Source organism: Oratosquilla oratoria, chromosome 32, assembly GCF_046742065.1.
Source record: "Oratosquilla oratoria isolate Oo_2021 chromosome 32, ASM4674206v1, whole genome shotgun sequence".
Lineage (NCBI taxonomy): Eukaryota > Metazoa > Arthropoda > Malacostraca > Stomatopoda > Squillidae > Oratosquilla > Oratosquilla oratoria.
This window is the reverse complement of record NC_134808.1, coordinates 13,145,862-13,161,254: the sequence shown is the minus strand read 5'-3', so window position 1 is coordinate 13,161,254 and position 15,393 is coordinate 13,145,862. Positions and strand designations below refer to the sequence as shown.

Genomic DNA, 15,393 nt, shown 5'->3' with positions numbered 1-15,393 from the left:
CGTTTTTTTTTCATGTATTTTTCCTCTTTTAGTTCCAGTTCAACCAATATGTGGTCACTTTTACTTATTGGTGTCTTATATTCACTCTTGTCCACTATTTCGTGTTCTGATGTGATTATTAGGTCCAGTCTCTATGGTTCTTCCTCATTTCTATACCTAGTATTCTCTTGTATCCATTGCGTCGTTGTATGTTCTATAATCATATCAAGTAGTACATTTCCCCATAGGTCGTCTCCACCCTTCACTGTCATCTCTTCCCAGCAGATTTCTTTACAATGAAAGTCACCCATTATGACTATTCTTCCTCCATTTTCCATTATCTTATTTAGTGTTATCTTTGTGTCTTCTGACATATTATTGTGTTCTTTCTCTTCCCACAAAGCCGTTTTAGGAGGCACATAATTTACTACAAACTTCCTGCTTTTCCCATCCTTGTCCTTCACTTCCATCATAATCATCTCTACTCTATTCTTTCCATATTTGACATTCCTCACATTTATATCCTTTTTAGTCAGGAACATATCTCCACCCCATTGTTTTACCTCTCTGTTTCTAATCCAATAATTATATGCACCATGACCTACACTGTTAGGTGGTAGTGGACCTTTCAATTTTGTCTCTACAATTCCCATTATGTCCGGTTCTTTTTCCTAAAGGTAATTGTTCAGTTCTTTCAAGCCTGTTATTAAGCCATCTATATTTATTTGTATAAGACACTTTTAATTTTCTGCTACTTCCATTGTGTTTTCTGTTTCCCTTCCATTTTTCTCTGCTATGAACCATTTCTTCACTTACATATTCAGTACTCTCCATTAGAATTTCTCTTTTTCTGAATCTGTGCTTTTTTTTTTTCTTAGCTTCTAGTCTTTTTGTTTTCGCCTCTCTTTCCTCTTTATTCGTTTCTCTTTTTATCCATACCTGTATATATTGTTCACTGTCTGCTAGTTTCCCTGTTTTTGCTAAGATATTCCCTACTGTTGTTTGGAACCTGAATTTGATCTTAATTGGTCTGGTCTTATCTGTATTATATTTCCCTAGCCTATATATTCAGTTTCTTTCCCTGTTTCTTGTTCATCCTCTTGAACTACTTCTAATATGCTGTTTACCTTTTCCTTTTCCTCTTTTACTCTTGTGGTCCTATTTAGATTATACTTCTCTTCCACCTCTAATATAATTACAGTATACATTTCTTTTTGTCCGCTAAGTCTCTTACTGTATTCTCCTTTTCACTCATCACTTTAATAAATGTGTCCTTAGTTTGTTCTTTCATCTGTTGTTTCACTATATCTGTAAATACAACTTTGTTGTTCTCTTGGACTTTTCTCCAACCCTGTGTTTTATTTGCTATGGACTCTTTATTCTTCTTCTTTAATTCCTCATTCTCATCTTTTACTTCTTTTAAATGTCTTTTTAATTCTTCTCTTTCTTTGATTAGGTTTTGGTTCTCCTTTTTTAGTTCTTCCAATTTATCAACTCTTTCCGTAATCTGTGTAAGTTGGCTGAACCTAGCCTCCCAATGTTTGGTCATTTTCTCTAGTTTTTCCTCTAGACTTGCTAATTGGGGGAGGTTGGCATCCCTCCCCTCATTAAATCCATGGAAATTATTATCTCTACTTTCTATTGTGCTGTTCTTATCTACATTTCTGAACTTAATACTTTTACTGATATAGTTGACTTCGCCTGCATCGTCTGCAGCCCTCTTGTTGACATTTCTCCTGACGTCTGGGGGAACCCGTTTGTCACCTTCTTCATTTCCCTCAGTAATCCCTCCCTTTCTCCTTTTTCTTCACCTTCCCACTACACCACGAGCTTTCCCCTTCCCTATTAATACAACAAAGGTACTCCCTCATTGAGATCGATGAAAGTTGAAGTTTTCTTGGAGTTCCAAACTTCATTGTCACTTCAACCGACGTGTGTGTGTATGTATGTTCGTATGTAGTGTAGTTTTCCACTGTTGTAATCTGTGAAATTATGGTTACAAAAATATAATTTTAGGAAGGGATGCTAGACAGAATGTCAATGAAGGACAAAATATCATGATGGGATGTAATGACAGTGGAGGACAAAAGATCATGATGGGATGTAATGAAAGTGGAAGACAAAATATCATGGTAGGATATAATGTCACTGGAGGACAAAATATAATTTTAGGAAGGGTTGGCGGACAGAATGTCAATGAACGATGTGAGGCCGGTGTGAAACATGGTGACGTAGGGGGACAAAGTATACAAAAGAGATTGGATGACCATGAACGACCAGATGTCCGTGATGGGGGAAATGTTAATTTTGATGGGAGAAATGTTAATAAGGCATTGAATGTCAATGAAGGACCAGATATCAATATAGAGCAAGGTGTCAATAAAAAAACAAAATTATAATGTAATACATGATATTGAAACTCAAAACGTGTCCAAAAAAATAATAACAAGTTTCTTAAAACCATGTACTTTAATACTTGTAGTATTAGGCACAAATTTCAAGAAGTACAGGTGTATGTTAAAAGCAAAAATCTCAATATGATAGGAATAACAGAGACATGGTTAAATGGTAAAAAGTTTGAAGCAGGATTTAAACACTTTCAGGATAGAAACCACAAGAAAGGTGGGGGTGTTCTGTTGTATGTTAAAAACAATATCCATGCTTGCGTTTTAGAGAAAGTAAAACAGGATGCGTATGATAGTTTGTGGGTAGAATTAACCCAAACAAATGGACAAAAATGAATGTAGTTGTAATATATAGGCCAAAGATATTATCATTAGCAGATGACAAACTGTTATTTCAAGAACTGTCTAGTTTCTGCAACCTGGATTTATTGATAGTGAGTGATTTCAATTTTACTGACATTGATTGGATGACCCTTGAACATGGCCATATAGGTAGTCACTTGATTGATTTTCTTGGTGACAATTACTTAGTTCAGCATGTAAAAGAGCCCACAAGACATGGAAACTTACTCAATCTATTGATCACTAGCCGCGAAAGCATGGTAACCAAAGTAGAACTCAGTGAAACTGTTGCAAATAGTGATCAGAACTTAGATTCAAACTACTAAAAAAATTTAGAATAGGTACTTGTGTTTCTAAAATACCTGATTTCAGTAAAGCTCAGTTCATATGACTACGTCAGGAGCTTCAGCCTACAGATTGGGAGGCAAAATTAAGCAAAAGACCTGCAGATCAGATATGGGAAATATTTCAAGATACACTCACTAAGATGATTCATACTTACATTCTTTTTAAGGACGGACATCCCCCAAATCAGGCTCACCCAAAATTGCTTAACCAAGAAACTGAAAAAGGTATTGCTAAAAAGAGACAGGCTTACAAGAAATATAAGTGCTCAGGTGCATCTAATGACTATCAAAGTTATGTATTAATACAGAGAGATTTAAAAAAGACAATGATAATAAGAAAATGACAATACGAAATGAATATCGCTGATAAATCTAAAGAGAATCCCAAATAATTCTATAGTACATTAGAGATAAAAAGGTTGTTAGGAATCACATTGGTTCACTATTATCTGCTGACAGTCAACTTGAATATTCAAATGAAGGAATGTGTGATATTTTAAACAATTATTTTAGCTCAGTATTCATAAATGAAACACCTCATAGTGAACTCCAAACTGAAACCTGTGAAAAGTCTAGGGTAAACTTACTACGGTAAATATAACAAAAGAAAAAATTAAAAGTTGTATAGAGAAACTGAAAGGGCCTGATGGTTGGCATCCAAGAATCTTAAAGGAAATGAAAAATGAGGTTGATGTTCCATTAGAAATTATTTTCAAGAAATCCATCATATTCGGAGATGTCCCAAGAGAATGGAAGGTAGCTAACTTTACTCCCATATTAAAAAAAGGTGACAAAAAGAAACCAAATAACTATAGGCCTATAAGTTTGACTTCAATCATAGGAAAAATGATGGAAACTATCATCAGAGATGCTGTCGAACATCATTTAGAAAGTAACTGTTTGATAAATGATAGTCAGCATGGTTTCAGATGGAAACTTTCTTGCGTGACTAACTTACTCGAATTCTACAACACAGTTATCTCGAATTATGACAAAGCTTTTGATACCGTCCCCATGAAAGACTACTTATTAAATTAGCTTCACATGGAATAAGTGGTAGCCTATAAAGTTGTACTAATAATTGGTTGAATGATCGAAAACAGAGAGTTGTTTTAAATGGAAACACTTCTGAATAGGAAAATGTTACAAGTGGAGTTCCTCAGGGTTCCGTTCTTGGGCCACTTCTTTTCATAGTATATATAAATGATGTAGACCATGGACTAAAATCTACTGTTTCCAAATTTGCTGATGATACAAAACAGTGCGGAATGGCAAATGATCACTTAAACCAATTAGATATTCAAGAAGATTTAGATATATTACAGCAATGGTCTGAAAAGTGGTTAATGAAATTTAACACAAGTAAATGCAAGGTAATGCACATAGGTAAAAATAACAGTAAGTATGATTACAAGTTATTTGGAAATTCGTTAACAAATGTGGATAGTGAAAAGGATCTCAACGTAATTATCAGTAATGATCTCAAATCATCCAAGCAGTGTATTTCAGCCTCTGAGAAAGCAAATAAGATTCTAGGACTGATTGCACGATCTTTTGACTTCAAAAGTCCATCACTCATTAACAAGCTATATAAATTGTTAGTTTGTCCAGATTTGGAATATCATTGACAGATTGGAAAAAGTACAATGGCAAGTCACAAAACTGATTCCAAATATAAAAAATAAATCATACAAAAATTGACTAAAACATGTGAATCTGTTTTTCCCTAAAAAATTGTAGACTCAGAGGTGACTTGATACAGGTCTTTAAGATTCTAAAGGGAATTGGCATTAAAAGTGACAAAATTTTCACACTGAATGAGAATCAGACAAGAAACAATGGTCTCAAACTGTCTGGAAATAGATTTAATGTGGAAGTGGGTAGAAACAACTTCAACTGTGTTGTTAATGAATGTAATAAACTGCCTGCAGAGGCAGTGCAATGTAGTTCAGTTTGAAGCTTTAAGATTCATTTAGATAAACACCTAAGCAAGATGCTGTAATGGCTATCATTTATTTTATATTATTTGTTTATTTGTTTTGTTATCATTTATCCATTTGTTTATTATTATTTGCTTGATTTTCATTTATCATTAGTTATATGTCAATTTACTATTTACCTGTTCATTATTTAACTATACCTATGTATTTATGTATTTATTATCTATTATTTACATTATTATAGTTTTTATTTATTGATTTATTTATTTATCATTATTATGATTTTTTGTTTTTCACATCTGACCTAGATATGGACCAAAAGGTCTCGTGTCAGCATGCTCCGCCTTTGTAATCTTTTGTAATTAGGAGGTGAGGCAGAGAGCAGGGGTGGAAAGGGAACTGGCTGATAGTGTTGATAAAAGAATTCTGGGATGATTTAGGTATATGGTAAGAATGAGTAAATAAAAATAGAAGAAAAGAGTGTGAAAGGTAAAGCTGGGTGGAGTGAATTTGATGGTAAGACCAAATAATTGGATGAATGGAAGAGGTGAAGGGGGTCATAAGGAAAAGGAGATGGTTGTTGAGCAGGGAAGGGAGAGGACAAGAGGTAGGTGTGAGTAGTGAGTGGTTGTGAATGGTTGCAAAATTGGTGCAGCCTTTTTGTCTTCTTTAATTACTTGTGAGTGGATGAAAAGGGAAAGTCACCATATAATGAAGTGATGGTGGTAAACCAGCTGCAGCTGTCAGCCCTGCTGTGGAGGTTTGGTGTCTTGATCATTTATCATAATTAGTGTAACTGAGGTTTCTTATCCATTAGATGCATCTGAGATGTAACTTCAAACCATTTGTTTTTTCTGATTTTCTATTTTTATTCTTCTTATTTCTACATTTTAGTTTGGTCTTGAGAAATGTGCACCAAGCTCTGCAGGCCAGCAATCTGTTTTAGCTGTTGACAGTGGGAAAAGAGAGGTAAGTTGTTTCACTCCAAATTTTGGCAACAATAATGTATTTTTCTTTTCTTTTCCTTGAGGATGGCTCATGTAACATTGGAATATTTTATTTATAAAGAATATTATTTCACTCCTGGGTCAGAAGCAGTGTCACAAGACACAGCACATCCACAGCAGCCTTGCTGTGGATGTGCTGTGTCTTGTGACACTGCTTCTGACCCAGGGCAGTGGGCAGGATGCAGGGATGACCCGACATTTGGGAGGGACAGGGATAAGAGGGAGGGAAGAGGGTGGAGGGGAGTGGAGTATGATAGGGATGGAATGGGTGGGAGTGGTTTTTATGCCTTTGTTTTTTGGCTACCTCCCATATAAGGGGGAAAAAAGCCTTTGGTATATGTATGTATGTATTGTTTCACTAAGATTTATTGGAATTTTTTTTGGAAGGTTATTACATTTCCATGCATCATGACAATTACAGTCAGTGCCCAAAGTGATGGTGCTGTATGTTTTTTGCTTTTCAATGCAGCATAGACCCACAGAAAAAAATTAAGAACAAATATATATCATACTTTAATAATTTGTTAGGTGGCCCTTTCTCTTCAGGCAACTTTGGAGATGTTTGGGTACAGATATGGCCAGGTTTTGGTGGAAGGATAGTTCCAGATTGCTCTAGATCTCCTGGGGGTGAATGATAAGCTTGGGCACTGTGGATGTGTTGCAGTTCCTTAATCAATTAGCACTTCATCAAAATCCAAAGGTTTTCTATGAGGTTTAGATCAGGACTATTACCTGGCCAGTCTTTGATGTAGTCGATATCCACCCACTCAAATCATTCACAGATAAGTTTGGCAATGTTAGCTGATGCACCATTGTGCATAAATATTTCACTTTTGCAGAATTTGAAACAGTCCTCTAAGTGGTCATCAAGAAGCTGAAGATAACATTCTTTGTTCACCATAAGGTTCTTTGGCAATATCACTAAATCCCCAGTGCTGTGGCACCCTAATGACCCCCAGACCATCACACTATCTGGGTGTCTTACAGTCCCCTCAGTGTACTTTGGGAAGTAAGGATTTAAGCCAGGATGCAACCTGACCTTCTACCCTGAGTTACCAGTCACTGTGAAAGTGGCCTCACCAGACCACAAAACTGTCTCCCACTTCACTGCAAGACAGTAGTGTTTTCTTCTTTTGCAATACTGTTAAAATAGGCTTCTTTCATGGTGCATGATACTCAAATTTGAGGTTGTTATAGAGGTTCTGCATTGTCCTCACTGAGACATCTTGAAGGAGCCTTAGGTTCTTTTCTTTCAATTCTTTTGCTCTGATGCTCATTGTCCACCTAATGCTTCCTCACCTTCAGGGTTCTTTCAGAAGTCACACAAGGCTGCCCTGACCTTTTCTTTTGAAGTGGTCACCAAGGATGAGATGGATGGATGGGGTAAAATAGGCATTGGGAAAGAGGGGAATGTTTGTTGAAGAAGGAAGGGAGAAGACAAAAGATAGGGGTGAGTGGAGGATGGTTGCATATGGATGATGCTGATTAATGAAGCAGACTTGCTATGGATGTGCTGTGTCTTGCTACGTTGCTTCTTACAAAGGGCAGTAAGCGAGATGCAAGGATGACCCATCATCCAGGAAGGGCCAAGAAAAGTGGTAGGAAGGGGTGGTGAATGGGAGTGGAGTATGTGGGGGTGAAATGGGTGTAAGTGGATTTATGCTTCTGACTTTGGCTACTTCTCTTGGGGGAAAATGCTGTTGGTATATGTATGTATGCATACAACATTAGACCTGTTCAAACTTTTTCATATTTTCATATGTTACTGTACTTTTTCCGTGCTTTTTGACCTGAAAAAGCCAAAAATCACATCCAATTTAATCTAGGATGTATGGAAGCAATGTTGCATGGAGGCTGAATTTTGTTGCTATCTTTCTTACCAAAAGAGCCAATTTTGAGGCATTTCTAAGCATATTTTGTGGTATCATTTTTTATCTATCCAAGATAGAACAACAAATTAGGTATCAAATGAATGAGCAGGATCTACTCTACATATATCAACCATTATTATTTATATTATTATAATTTTTATTCTATTCATTTTGTTTTATTTTATTTATTTATTTATCATTATATATATATTTTTGCATCCAACCTAGTTATGGACCAAAAAGTCTCCTGTTGGCATGTAATCCTTTTCCCTGTGACTTTTAATAGATATGAAATTGTTGAAAATCTTGACTTTTTCACTAACTTGGAGACATGGTTTTTGCATGGAGGCTGAATTTTGTTGCTATCTTTCTTACCAAAAGAGCCAATTTTGAGGCATTTCTAAGCATATATTGTGGTATCATTTTTCATCTCTTCAAGATAGAACAACAAATTAGGTATAAAATGAATGAGCTGGATCTACTCTACATATATCAACCATTATTATTTATATTATTATAATTTTTTTTTTTTTTTATCATTATTATATATATATTTTTTTGCATCCAACCTAGTTACGGACCAAAAGGTCTCATGTCAGCATGCTCCACCTGTAATCCCTTTGTAATCCTTTTCCCTGTGACTTTTAAAAGCTATGAAATTGTTGAAAATCTTGACTTTTTTTACTAACCTGGAGACATGGTTTTTGCATGGAGCAAGATACAGCAACAAAATAGTTATCAAATTAAGGCATTTTTAATGCTCTTTTGAATATGTACAATCTGCTTGTTACTCAGCCTACTGTTGAAGAGCACAAATGGCACGGCCTCCTGTGTCAAGTACCACTTGCAATTTTCCATCTTCTGAACTGCTTCAGCAACCTCTGGGTCTGATCTCTTGTACCTCAACATGTCCTGGATAAGCTGAAGATCATTCACAGGAGCATCTGCAGCAGATATTGATATCATCTACATTGGTGTGTAGAACAATGCCAGGAAGATGTTGAGTTGTTCCAGCTTTGCAACAGTCTCTTTACTCAAGCTGGTCACAAAACATCAGCATCTTCATGGAATACAAGTTCCTGGCCATCCATCTGGCCTGGTGAATGGCTGCTGGTAATCCATATCCTCTGTGTTAGTGTCACTGTCACTGGAATCACCCCAGGTAATGTCATCCACATGAGTAACTGCCTCTTGTTCTGCTGCAGCTGCGAAATAATACAATGTGGTAAGCATGTAAAACTGCTAAATAATACAATGTGGTAAGCATGTAAAAATTCAAATTTGTTGTGATGTTCACAAGTATGATTAGTAAAAGTATAAAAGTATGATTACCCTGTTCTTGCCTCTACAGTTACCTCTCATTCCAGCCTATTTGTTGCTGGGCTCTTGTCTCAAAGATCTTGTCATGACCCAATGTGTGACCTTTCCTCTCAGTCCTGTGGTCCATGTAGAACCTGATGTCCTCATCTCTCTTCTCCTTGGATAATAGTCTGTTGCTCTCTATATCCTGGACAGTATCTGGAGCTCCTACTGTATGTCAAACAGACTGTCCAATTCCAAGACAAATGCACTCCTCTTTCCTCCTGGGTCACTTGCTCTTCCTTTCCTCTTCATCAGTGCTCTGTATTTGTCATGGAGTTTGACAAAGAGCTTCATACAGTTCTGTCTGGTTATCGTCTTGATCCTAGCCATCTGCCAGAATGGGATGATAGTTTCAACTATTTCATAGGTGAGGTCTTGAACCATGGGTTTCCCTTTATTTTCTGGTAAACTTTGGAGATGAAGGATGTACTGGAGTGCTTGTCTGTTGGTGGGAAGCTGGGAACCACTGATGCAGGCTGAAGGGTATCCGACCAGGAAGGTTTCAGTGAGAGATCTGGTGGATGGCTGCCTTGATACTTGTTTGTGGACTGCAGGTGGAGGTTCTTAGACATCAATTGTGCGCTCTCATATCTCCTTGCTTAATGCCATTGTGAAGTATCTTGTGGATAGTTTTCTGGATTTGGATTGAGTTTTTGTGCTGTCCTTGCTTTTGTACTGGTCAGTATTGCTCAACATCATTAATAGGTTTCTGTAAATATGAAATGAAATTAACTACCAAAATCATGTACCAGTTTTGGTCTAAATTTACTTAAAATTCAAACATCCACACAAAAACAATGTCTTCAGGTTAGCAAAAACGGCAGGATTTTCAACAATTTCATATTTTTTAAAATTGACGGGGATAATTCATCAGTTCTAATGGTTGCTCTATGTAGAGTAGATTCTGTTCTTTCATTTGGTATTTGTTGCTCTATCTTGGGTTGATAGAAAATTATACCACAAAATATGCTTAGAAAAGCCTCAAAATTGGTCCTTTTGGTAAGATAGCAAAAAATTTCAGCCTCCATGTGGCAATGCTTTTATACATCCTAGATAAAAATGGATGTGATTTTTTGCTTTTTCATATAAAAAAGCATGGGTAAAAGTACAATAACATATGAGAATATGAAAAAGTTGTTTTTTTAACAGGTCAAATACTACGAACCTATGATAGCAGCTATTTCTTTGTTGTCTTTTCCAGCATGCTCTTCTAATAACTCTTTCCTTGGTCCCATTGTCACATGAGAGATCTGAAAGTAATGCACTATCTTGTGAAAAATACACAAGATACAGTGGAAACACTCACACACATCCAATTATTAAAGCAGGACAGAGGAAAAACAAGAGGACATGCAGTGAAACTCAAAAAGGATAACTACTGGAGAGACTTGAAAAAGAACAGCTTCCCACACAGAGTGATAGATATATGGAACAAATTGGATGAAGAAATAGTGTGTGCAAACACAATACAACAATTTAAGTACAAACTTGATCTTGCGAGATACAAAAACGGGTCACCACGAGCATAGCTCTCTTTCCCGTATAATACAACTAGGTAAATACTCAATATGAAGGGCCAGCTTATACTGAGCCAACCAAACATGATGAGTTGCCTAAGGGTACTTTCCTGAGACCACCATTTGTATGCCAATAAAATTGGCAGATTCGAGCCATGTTTTTAAACAATGGCTTGTTTTGTGCCAAATTGATATTGTAGCATGTTTCATACCATCATTTTGGGTGCTGACTATATTATTAGCACTATGGATTAAATACTACAGTAATTACTGGTAGAGTCACTTTTTTATGTATTTCATAACAAAAAATGGGACAGGGATAGGGCCAGGCATGCTTCTCCCTGTAGCCCTAAAGGGGACATTCCAAAAAAGTAAAGGCATAAGAGGGTCTGGGAGGAGTTTTCGAACCAGTTCCCCAAGGTTTGGATCTTTTAATGTGTGTGGATGTGGTCCAGATGAGAGTAGGAGGGAAGAGATAGGCAGTGTGTTTGTGGGGAGTGGGATGGATGTGTTATTGGGTGAAACTGGGTGGTGGGGGCGAGTGTGAGTTTGGGAGTGTGGTTGGGAGGTTCTCAGGAGTGAAGAGAGGATGAGGGAGAGAAGGGGTGGCTGTACTGGTGGGTGAGGAGATGGGTGAGTGTAGTGGAGTGGAGGAAGGTTTCTCCAAAGTTGATATGGATGAAGGTGAGGCTGGGAAGGAGATGTTGGTTTTTGTGAGTACATGTAGGCCTGGTGGTGTGAGGAGTGTAGAGGAGGGGGAGGCTTTTTTGGATGGATTTAAATGAGTGCATGGAGGGATTGGGGAGAAATGTCAATGTGGTGGTATTGGGAGACCTAGGTGCTGGGGTAGGAAATTAACCAATAGATGGAGTGGTTAGGGGGTGTGGAGTTCCAGGAAGAAATCGTAGTGGGGAGTTGATGGTGGAGATGGGTCTGGAAGGAGAGTTGATGATAGCAAATACAGTGTTTAGGAAGGAAATCAAGCATAGTTACACATGGGAGAGGGTGGTGGATGGAAGGGTGGTAGATAGAGCATTGATGGACTGTATAGTGGTGGCCAGGAGTATAGTAGGAAGAGTTGAGGATGTACATGCTCTGGGGGGAGAGAGTGGGGAAATATCAGATCATTTTTTGGTTGAGGGTGAGTTGAGAGTGGAGGATGGATGGAGAAAGAGGAGGGGGACAGAAGGTGGATAGGTGCTTGGAGTGAGCTGCTTAAATGAGAAGGAAGGGAAGGGGGAGTACAGGGTGGAGTGGAAGAGGAATGGAGATGGTTCAAGGAGGGTGTCACAAGGTGTGCATAGATGGTATGTGGAGCAGGTAGGATAGAAGGAAATGGAAGGGTGGTGAGTGGTGGGATGAGGAAGCAAAGAAGGTTGTATTTACCCAGTTGTATTTTACGGGACTAGAGCTATGCTCATTTTGACCCGTTTTTGTATCTCTCCACATCCAGTTTGCTTTTGAATTCGTGTATAGTTCTGGCATTAACTGTTTCACTGTTCAATTTGTTCCAGACGTCAATCACTCTGTGTGGGAAACTGGTTTTTTTTTTCAGATCTCTTCTGTAGCTGTCTTTCTTTATTTTCTTTGCATGTCCTCTTGTTTCTCTTTGGTCCCATTTTAATAGATCATCTCTATCAAGAACTTCCATTCCTTTCATAATTCTGAAGATGGTCAACAAGTCGCCTCTCTCCCTTCTCTGCTCTAACGTTGTCAGTTGTAATTTCTCTAATCTTTGTGGAAGAGAAGTAGTGAGCTTTCACAGGTTGGTTACAAAATAGGATGAAAGAATCATATGAGAGTTACAAAAAGAAAAAAAAAGAGAGAAGAGAAGTAAAGCATAAGATAAAGGAGGCAAAGAGGAGATTAGATGTGAAATGGGGACAGTATGACAGAAATTTTTTAAAGTAATAAAAAGATGTTTTGGAAGGAAATTAAGAGAGGAAAAGGTGGCAAATCAAGTAGAGAAGAAAAGGTGGAAGGTGCAGATGGAAAGATGATAATGGAAGAGAAAGCAGTAAGAGGAAAATGGGCAGAGTATTTTAGGGAGTTGCTAAGTGTGAAGGAGGATAGGAAGGAAAAGGCAGTTGCAGTGGGAAGCACTAAGAAAATGACCATGATGAGTGAGGAAAATTGAGGAGAAATAAGGAAAGATAAAGTGAAGGCAGTTGTTGAGATGATGAGAGGTGAGGTGCCTGGGTTGGATGGATGTCATGCAGGGTGTCTGAAAAAAAAGAGGCACAGTGATGGTGGACTGGCTGGTGAGGTTATTTAATGTTTGTTTAAGAGAGGGTAGAGTACTGGAGGACTAGAAGAGTGCCTATATAATTGCACTTTACAAGGGGAAACGGGACAAGTGTGAGTGTAGTAGTTTCAGAGGGATCAGCTTCTTAGTGTAGTTGGGAAGGATTATGGAAGGGTCTAGATTGAAAGGATTAGGAGAGGAACAGAGGGAGTAATTGGTGAAGAACAGTGTGGGTTGGACAAGTAGGGGTTGTATAGATCAGATTTTTGTGGTAAGACAGATATGTGATAAAGCTTTAGGAAAAGGTAAGGATTTTTGGGGGAGGTTTATATGGATTTGGAAAAGGCTTATGACAGGATAGACAGGAAGGCACTGTGGGAGGTATTGCAGATATATGGGATAGGAGGAAAGCTTTTAAGAGAAGTCAAGAGGTTTTATGAGAGTAGTAGAGCTTGTGTTAGGATTAGAAATGGAGAGGGTGGTTTGAGGTAAAGGTAGGACTTTGTCAAGGATGTATTATGTTGCCTTGGCTGTTCAATTTATACATAGATGGGGTGGTGCAAGAGGTAAATGCAAGGGTAGTGGGTCAGGGATTGGAGATGGTTAAAGAAAATGGATCAGAGGAGGGATTGAGGAAGTTAGTGACAGTATTTACCTAGTTGTATTTTGCGGGAAGGGGAGCTATGCTCGTGATGTCCCGCCTTTGTATCTTGCAGTGTCTAGTTTGTTTTTAAACTCATGAATGGTTTTTGCGCATACTATTCCATTGTCCAGTTTGTTCCAAGTGTCCAAAACTCTATGAGGAAAACTGTTTTTCTTCAGTTCTCTTCTATAGCTATGTTTTTTTATTTTCTTTCCATGTCCTCTTGTGTTTCTTTTGTCCCAGTTAAGTAAGCTCTCACTATCGAGTACCTCTGTGCCTTTCATGATTCTGTAGATGGTCAATAGGTCACCTCTCTCTCTTCTTTGCTCCAGTGTCGGTAACTCCAGTTTAGCCAATCTCTCTTCGTATGATAGGTTTGCAAGTGCAGGTGCCATTTTTGTAGCTGCTCTTTGGATTCTTTCTATTTTCTTTATATTCTTTTTGGTACTGGGGGACCACAATGTCGCTGCATACTCTAATCTAGGCCTTATCAATGTAACCAATATTTTTTTCATCATGTCTTCGTCCATGTTTGAGAAGGTGTGCGAAAGAAGGAAGTTGAAGATAAATGTGAGTAAAAATAAGGTGGTGAGATGTACAAGGGAGAAAGTGGCTGCAGACTGGAAGTGAGTATTAACCCCTTCCATACGGTGCCGCATACGTAGGCGTCATGAGGAGCAAGTGGATATGCGAGGCTGCCATATCGGCGTCTTGATTATATCTATTGTAGTTGCCCCTCCGTAATGATATACTCTCTAAACTGTCTGTAATCACATTTTCTATGGTTATCAAAATTCACGGGTGAAAGAGAACGATCGATATAAGCGGTGACTATATTTTATGATGCGAGTATTATTACGACACGTCGTACGGCAGGCATCGGCTGCTGCCCGCGAGATTTAAGGCCAGTACTGAAGAGGTTAAGGGAGAGAGACTGGAGTAAGTGGATAGTTTTAGATACTTGGGTGCAAATGTGGTGGGAAAGGGAGGAGTGGAGTTGGAGGTAGAATTTAGATTGAGAGGAGCAAGTGGATACCTTGGGGGATTGGAAAGTGTGGTGGGAAATGGACATTTGGGGGTGGATGCTGGGAGGGGATTGTATGAGGGATTGATTGTGCCAACAGAACTGTATGGGGGAGAAACATGTAACATAAGAGAGGAGGAGTTTGAATGTGTTGGAGATGAGGTGTGTGAGAAGTATGATTGGGGTTGCTAGGCTGGATGGAGTGAGAGATGGGAAGGATGGAAAGGGAGTTGAGGGGTGGGGTTGATGGAAGAGTATTGGGATGGTTTGGACACATGGAAAGCATGAGTGAAGAAGGATTGGTAAAAGAGGTGTGGAAGGCAGAGGTGGAAGGAGTGAACATGAGGGGATGACCTAGGTAGATGGATGGATAGGGTAAAAGGGGCATTGGGAAAGAGGGGAATGTCTGTTGAGTAAGGATGGGAGAGGACAGAAGATAGGGGCGAATGAAGAATGGTTGTATATGGATGATGCTATGGTGCATGAGGGGGAGTGGTTAGGGGATAAGGGGTGAGGGAGTATGTGTGAAAAATAAATTGATGCAGCCTAAAAGGATTTCTCTCCATCTTCTCCTTTTATGCATGAAGGTATGGAGAGGGGGCTGCCAATTTAATGAGGCAGCCATACTGTTGATGTGCTGTGTCTTGCGACACTGCTTCTGACCCAGGAGTGAAGTATGTGGGGATGGAATGGGTGGGAATGGTATTATGC

General features: G+C 38.5%; 1 protein-coding gene across 1 annotated transcript in view; it reads left to right on the top strand.

Moving 5' to 3' along the window:
- LOC143017547 (AP-4 complex subunit mu-1-like) overlaps positions 1–15,393 on the top strand; it is a 126,931-nt gene that overhangs the window by 54,719 nt on the left and 56,819 nt on the right. The window contains exon 6 of the mRNA XM_076172336.1: positions 5,908–5,982. Coding sequence (XP_076028451.1) covers positions 5,908–5,982 — 75 coding nt within the window. The remainder of the gene's footprint in view (positions 1–5,907; positions 5,983–15,393) is intronic.